The 8,150-nt window shown below is 35.7% G+C and overlaps 1 protein-coding gene across 1 annotated transcript; it reads left to right on the top strand.

Moving 5' to 3' along the window:
• The first annotated feature begins 2,327 nt into the window (after positions 1-2,327).
• On the top strand, positions 2,328-3,272 carry LOC100959891 (olfactory receptor 10A3-like). The gene has a single exon (XM_003781506.1). The coding sequence runs from the start codon at positions 2,328-2,330 to the stop codon at positions 3,270-3,272; it is 945 nt and encodes a 314-aa protein (XP_003781554.1).
• The last annotated feature ends 4,878 nt before the right edge of the window (positions 3,273-8,150 follow it).

Below are 8,150 nucleotides of genomic sequence, written 5' to 3'. Positions count from 1 at the left end.
TATATATAAATTTCTTTTCTCCTTTCCCTCCATTGCACAAACTGTACCTTCTATCCAATCAAATCCTAGGTCATCTGTCTTTGCTCATACCCTCCCCATTCCCCCCTTATCTCCCTATAGACAACATTTGTTCAGCCTGTGTCTTCACCTCCTATGGGAGATGTCATGCTGGAATTGAATCTCTTGTGTGAATGGGATTTCATTCCCCACAGACCTTGAGTGGAGTGGGACTCCAAGTGCCTGCTACTAAGCTTTCTCATCTAAGGGACCAAGTTGAACCCTCTTTAGTTATGTAAAAATACAGGAAGGTCTGTATGAAGTGATTCCATATTCTCCAGGGCATATGATTCTAAGTCATATAATGTTATAGAAGCAATGCAGTAAATCACTCAGCTCTATTGATGAATAGGTGGCTTTTGACTAGAGGTCAACTCAACTTTATCAAACTTCCGATAAAGTAGCATGAAAATTAAAAAGACTGTATAAATAGGTAAGAAGTGCAGTTTTTGCTTGTGTGCCTATTGTTTTCCTATTTATAGTTCTCCACACTGACAGGTGGAAATGCTGTCAAAGTGATGTCTCAGTGCTTAAGAATGGTGGAAAGATTTTAATCAGTAGACATTGTGCTTTGATGTTAGTCAAATTCTCTTCATACAAAAGTTCAGGTGATAGTTAGAGGTGTAAATATTTTGCCCACCCTAACAACAAATCCTAAATATCATGTGTCAGTGGGTTGTCCAAGACCCATTTGGGGTCTTCTAAGTTGTAGAGGAAAGATGAAGCATACATGGTCAGTTGTTTATTATGACTTATGACAGTTTTATTTCATCCCACACTCTCAACCAGTTCCACAAAAGTTTTCTGCTTTTTTGTATAGAACTGTAAATTTTCTGTTTTTCAAAACCTATCCACTTTTATGTATTTGGGACTAAATATACATCATTCTTTTTTCCCCCATTAGAAATGGCTTTGAAACATTTGATCTTGCAGAGGCTGCTTTGCTAATTTTAGATTTCTTTGAGATCCCAAACATAATTATTGTGGTTAATATAGGCATCTGATTTTAGTACATGCCTATGGTTAAATTCAGGAGTACACAAACTTGTCTTTCATTATCTGCTACTGTCCTACAGATCTGCACTAAGACAACATTGTATGTCTTCAGCTTGCTATGTCTCTCTGTCCTCCTGGCTTCCTCATCGCCCCCAGTGAAACATCCCATAAAGGCCAGTATGCTTCCATTCTAGCTCTATGTTGTCATCAAGAAACTTTTGAGTCAGGCAAGTGGGCCATCAGCCTCATGCCTTCCTCTTCCCACCGAAGACATTCTGTGATTGTGGCTTTCCCATCTCCTCTCTTTCAGAATTTATCCTTCTCCCATTTAAATTTCTAAAGCACATTTTACTGCTTCTCTGTCCCAATTATGTTGTGTGCTTAATTTACTTTTCTTTTAATTACTCTTTTTTAGGTAGAATCTTGATTTTCTACTAGTTTTATTCATTTATTTAACTAATATTGATTTAGCATCTCTTAAGAGGGCTGAGACAGTTGTAGCCATTGAGTATACAACAAAGAAGAAAACTAAATCTTTCCCCACCTGAGGTTTATATTTTAGTGAAATATTTAGAATTTTGGATATGTCATGGTCACTAGGATGAGGCATGGGGAAGTGACCCTAAAATTTTTTTGTCTGGGCCAATCCCAGTGTGATTTTCAATTTCCAGAGAAGGCAAAAATCAGCACATATGCCACAGATCGAGCAGGGTAGGTTTATCTAAACGAAAGTCCCCCTTAGGTGTTTCTACAGTCAATGTCATCACACTTAATTATTCATGGACAGGCATTGAACCTTAGGAATATTTTCTGAGACTTTGAATTTTTTAGTTATTATTAAAGTTATTGAGTTATCTTTTTCCATCTACTTTTACACACTTTTTTATGGTATTAACTTTTTACTTATATAAAATTGAGAAAAATGAATGTGATGTATAACAGTAGCATGGGAATGGAACCTACATTATTTTATTCACTTTAAGACTATGTTTTATTTTCAAATTACATAGTGTACAAGTTAGTAGAACTTTGATATTATTTAGTACTTAATCAAGTAATGTTTCTGAGCCAGAATGCTTCACTTTAACCTTTCTATGTGAAAGATTCATTATTCCAAGAAATTGGCCATTTTAAAAAATTGCCAAAATGAATTTCTGACTGGCTGAACTCTGCTTTTGACCTCTGCCAAGAATTTCTAGAGATTGGACTATGACTCTGTTATAGACTTTGCATATTGTGTTCATAAAATGAATGTAGGGCTCCACTAACTGAAAATGAAAAGGCAAAATCAAAGCTCTGTAGTTGAATTTACTCTCCTGGGCTTTTCTACTTTTCCTGAACTCCAAGAGCCACTCTTTGGTGTTTTCTTGGTTATTTACCTGGTGACCCTGATGGGAAATGCCATCATTATAGTCGTCATCTCCCTGGACAAGAGCCTCCATGTTCCCATGTACCTGTTCCTCCTGAACTTATCTGTGGTGGAAGTGAGTTTCAGTGCAGTCATCTTGCCTGAAATGCTGGTGGTCCTCTCCACGGAAAAAACTGTGATGTCTTTTGTGAGCTGTTTTGCACAGATGTATTTCATTCTTCTTTTTGGTGGGACGGAATGTTTTCTCCTGGGAGCTATGGCTTATGACCGATTTGCTGCAATTTGCCATCCTCTGAACTACCTTGTGATTATGAACAAAAGAGTTTTCATGACATTAGTGATATTATCATGGGTTTCAGGGATCATGGTGGCTACTGTGCAGACCACGTGGGTATTTAGTTTTCCCTTTTGTGGCCCCAATGAAATTAATCATCTCTCCTGTGAAACTCCAGCAGTGCTAGATCTTGCATGTGCAGACACATTTTTATTTGAAATATATGCCTTCACAGGTACCATTTTGATTGTTGTGATTCCTTTCTTATTGATACTCTTGTCTTACATTAGAATTCTTTATGCCATTCTGAAGATGCCATCAACCACTGGGAGGCAAAAGGCCTTTTCCACCTGTGCCTCTCATCTCACTTCTGTGACCCTGTTCTATGGCACAGCCAACATGACTTATTTGCAACCCAAATCTGGCTACTCACCAGAAACAAAGAAACTGATGTCATTGGTCTACTCACTGCTTACACCACTGCTGAATCCACTTATCTACAGTTTGCGCAATAGTGAGATGAAAAGAGCATTGATAAAATTATGGCAAAGAAAAATCTTTTTACTTGTAGTCTGACTATCATTGAGAAGATATGATATTTGGCTACTACCCTATTGTACTTCAATTAAGTTTAATAGATGGGAAAAACATTTTATTTATAATGTGAATGTGTTTATGTTGTCAAGTTCTCCATGTTTGAGAGTACATCAAGGGATTTGTCCCTTCCAATAACATACTGCTGTCACTTGTTTCCAGGAGATGTGTAAGTTTTCAAAACATATCACACAACAGCATGTTCATCCTCTTCTCTGTTATGAACTTCCACATCATTACTGGATTACTGTCATTAAGAAGATGCTTCAATTTACCCTTTGCTCTAAGTGTTCATATGTACTGATGTCTTTATATTTGTGCTATAGATTTGTCAAAATGGAACTGATGAGTCAAAGAGTATGTGTGCTTATAAATCTTAACAGCTATTGCAGATTACTTTTCACAGTTATTGTACCTTTTAGAAATTGATGTGAAGGCCACTGTGTTCTCATAACAAGGTAAATCTTTAAGAGACCAACAAATAGAGTGATTAAGTTTTTATTTCTTGAGTGAAAAATTGTTCCATAAGTAATTAAAAAATGTGCATCTATTTTGAGGACTTACACTGGTTCTACTTCATGGGCTCACACAGTTTGTAGTTCATAAATGGAATTTTCTTGGTACTTTTCCAAATATTCACCTAATATTGATGACTAAAGGACTACATGGAAATTTTCTTAAAATCTCACTTCATAGTATTTTTTACAATTATAGATCACTTTAGTGACTGGTTAAATTTCCGCTGTACCCCAAACCCTTTGTGTAGGAAGAAGTGATGCATCTTGCTGTTATTTTATGTGATGAACAAATGTAATCAGTTATTTGTGCCTATTTGCTATGCTCTTTGGATCAGGTCACTAACTCTGTGGCTTTTTCCAGAATGAATAACTTTATTTTATTTTATTTATTTATGTATGTATTTTTATATTAAATCATAAACACATAGATTATGTACATATTAATGCATTTATGGGGTACAATGTATTGATTTCATACAGAATTAGGAACATTCACAGCACACTGGTTAATATATACTTCATCTTGTTTACCTAATTATTGTGTTAAGACATTTATACTATATACTAATAGATCTGACCTGTACCCTTGCGTTTGCACCATAGGTGATCCCACCATTCACCCTCCCGCAATCTGGCCTCCCCTTCTCCTCCTAGCCCCCCTCCTCCCTCCTTCATCTTGGGCCATAGTTGTGATCTATTCTTCATATGAAAGTGTGAGTGACTGTAAATTGGTTTCCTAATAGTACTGAGTACATTGGACATTTTTTTCTTCCATTCTTGAGATACTTTACTAAGTAGGATATGTTCTAGCTTCATCCATGTAAATGTAAAAGAGGTAAAGTCTCCATCTTTTCTTAAGGCTGCATAATATTTCATGGTATACATATACCACAATTTATTAATCCATTCATGGGTCAATGGACACTTGGGCTTCTTTCATGACTTGGCTATTAGGAATTGAGCTGCAATGAATAATCTGGTGCAAATATCTGTTATAAAGTGATTTTTGGTCTGTAGGATATACAACTATTAGAGGTATTGCAGAATCAAAGGGCAAGTCTACTTTTAGATCCCTGAGTATTCTCCATATTTCTTTCCAAAAGGGACATATTAGCTTGCACTCCCACCAGCAGTGCAGAAATGTTCCCTTTTCTTCACATCCATGTCAACATCAGTAGTTTTGGAATTTTGTTATATGAGCCACTCTTATGAGAGTTAGATGATATCTCAAAGTGGTTTTGATTTGCATTTCCCTGATAATTAAAGATGATGGACATTTTTTCATGTGTCTGTAGGCCATGCGCCCATCATCTTTAGAGAAGTTTCTGTTCAGGTCGCTTAAAATGGGATTACTTGTTCTTTTCTTATTAATAAATTTGAGTTCTCCGTGGATTCTGTTATCAAACCTTTGTCAGAAGCATAACCTGCAAATATCCTCTCCCATTCTGAGGGCTGTCTGCTTGCTTTATTTACTTGTTCTTGGTTGTGCAGAAACTTTTTAGTTTGATCAGACCCCAGTAATGTATTTTGGGTGTTACTTCAATTGCCTGGGGTGTCCTCCTCATAAAGTATTCTCCCAGGTCAATTTCTTCAAGTGTTTCTCCTGCACTCTAAGAATATTTATAGTTTAATGTCTTAAGTTTAAATCTTTTATTCAGTAAGACTCAATTTTTGTTAATGGTGAAAGGTGTGGGTCCAATTTTAGTCTTCTATAAGTCATTAGCCAATTCTCCCAGCACTATTTGTTAAATAGGGAATCTTTCCCCCAATGTATTTTTGATAGGCTTATCAAATATCAAATGATGATAAGTGTTTGGGTTCATCTCTTGGTTCTCAATTCTGTTCCATACATCTACATCTCTATTTTTGTGCCAATACCATATATAGTTTGAAGTCTGGTAGTGTGATTCCTCTTGATTTGTTTTTATTTCTGAGTAATGTCTCTGCTATTTGAGGTTTTTTCTGGTTCCATATAAAACCAAGTACTATTTTTTTCCAGATCTTTAAAGTATGATGGTGGTGCTTTGATAGAGATTGCATTAAATTTGTAAATTGCTTTGGGTAATATGGACATTTAAACAATGTTGATTCTTCCTAGCCATGACCATGGTATGTTTTTACATTTGCTAACATCTTCAGATATTTCTTTTCTCAGAGTTTCATAATTCTCTTTATAGAGATCTTTCATATCCTTTGTTAGGTAAATTCCCAAATATTTCATCTTTTTTGGCATAATTGTAAAGCAAATAGAGTCCTTGACTGTTTTTGTTCAGCTTGACTATTATTGGTATATATATATATATATATGAAAGCTACTAATTTGTGAGTATTGATTTTGTATCCTGAGATGCTACTATATTCTGTGATCACTTCTAAGAGTTTTGTGGTTGAGTCCTTGGTATTCATTGACCCATGAATGGATTAATAAATTGTGGTATATGTATACCATGAGTTTTGTGGTTTTCTAGGTATAAAATCATATCATCTGCAAAGTTTGATCTCCTCTGACCCTATTTGTATATCCTTGATCTTCCCTGATTATGATGGCTAAGATTTCCATTACAATGTTAAAAAGTAGTGGAGACAATCGGCATCCTTGCCTGGTTCTTGATCTGAGTGAAAATGTTTTTAATTTTACTCCATTCAGCATGATATTGGCTGTGGGTTTGCTGTAGATGGCCTCTATCAATTTCACTTCTGTACCTATTTTCTTAAGTGTTCTGATCATGAAAGGAAGCTGGATATTGTCAAAAGGTTTTTCTGCATCTATTGAGAGAATCAGATAGTCTTTGTTTTTTATTGTTTATGTGGTGAATTATATTTATAGATTTATGTTTATTGAAACAGCCTGAGACCCTGGGATAAAACCCACTTGGTCATGATGTATAATTCATTTGATGTGTTGCTGGATTCTGTTTGCTAGGGTATTATTGGATATTTTTGCATCTATGTTCATTAAAGATATTGGTCTATAATTTTATTTTCTTGTTGAGTCTTTTCCCGGTTTGGGGATCAGGGTGATATTTGCTTCATAGAATGTGTTGAGAAATATTCTTTCTTTTTTGATGTTTTGGAAAAGGTTAAGTAACATAGGTACTAGTTCCTCTATAATAGTTTGGTAGAATTTTGATGTGAAGCCATCTAGTCCCAGGCTCTTCTTTTTTGGGAGATTTCATATAGTTGATTCCATTTCAGTTCTTGATATAGGTTTGCATTAAGCCCTCAGAAGATGTGTCCAGTCTCAGGAAAGTGGTTTTCCTAGTTGTTTCCCAAAATTTGGAATACAACATTGCTTTGGTCAGTTACAGATGTTCTCTTTTTGTGACAATAAATATGTTTGTCATGTATTTCCAATATCTCAGGAGTTACTTAAATATTACAGGAAATGTCTAGTGTCTGATTCCTGGTATAATATGCATAGTAAGCAGTGGTTTCAAATCTTCTTGAATTCATCTCTTTCTTGAAGGCCTTGAATACCTTCTCAAGGTCAGGAGAGTCATGCTTATTCTCTTTGAGTTTGAAGCTGAGTAGTGACCCCTAGTAATTGCATGGTGTTTGGGCTGTTAATCAATGGATAATATTTGAACAGAACTTTTATAAAAGAAAATTGGTATCCTTTGGTTACATGGATATACATGTATCTATATCAATGTATGTATATGTTTGAAGGGGTACAGCCCCCACACTCAGACATGGTAGTTTAGCCTCATGTGCTCCCCAAGGAACGTGATCCTAAGATGGAATTTCCTTACTCTGAGGACATGCCCAGGACTGCTGAAAAGCAGAAAGCTACACATTCACAGAAAGGAATGTGCTGGAGGGCCACACTGGGTCATAGCTGGGGGCTGAACACCTGTTGAGGCACTGGGCCATTGTACTTTGATCCTTTCTCCTCATTAACACAATAGCTGCTAGTTTTAGTTTAAGGAAATGGACTAACAGAACAGACAGGCTGGTGCCCTTATGATTTAGCCCTACGCAAAATGTTCTCAATTTGTATCAATTGTATACATGCTTAGCAGTAATTGTGCTGAATTAGAATTTTTATGGCAGTTTCTGTGACTTCACTTCGCTAACTGTTATTTTAAACTTTTATTGAATGTTTTAGAGTATATAAGAGAATCAATAAAAGATAGGTAGTTGCTGAGTGCCTGATTGAGCCTCAGTCTCCCTTTCACACTATTCAGTTTGTCTGCAGTACTTTCCTCTGCATCACTGATCAGTTAGCCCCACAAACAGCAACATATGTTTATCTATTTCTACCTATTTATTGATTCAAAAATATATTCAATTGAAATATGTAACCAATTTTTGTTAGTTAAATTTCTAAGTGTTAAAAATG

This window comes from Otolemur garnettii, unplaced genomic scaffold (genome assembly GCF_000181295.1).
Source record: "Otolemur garnettii isolate 467f Iridium unplaced genomic scaffold, OtoGar3 scaffold00001, whole genome shotgun sequence".
Lineage (NCBI taxonomy): Eukaryota > Metazoa > Chordata > Mammalia > Primates > Galagidae > Otolemur > Otolemur garnettii.
This window is presented reverse-complemented; position numbering and strand designations above follow the sequence as displayed.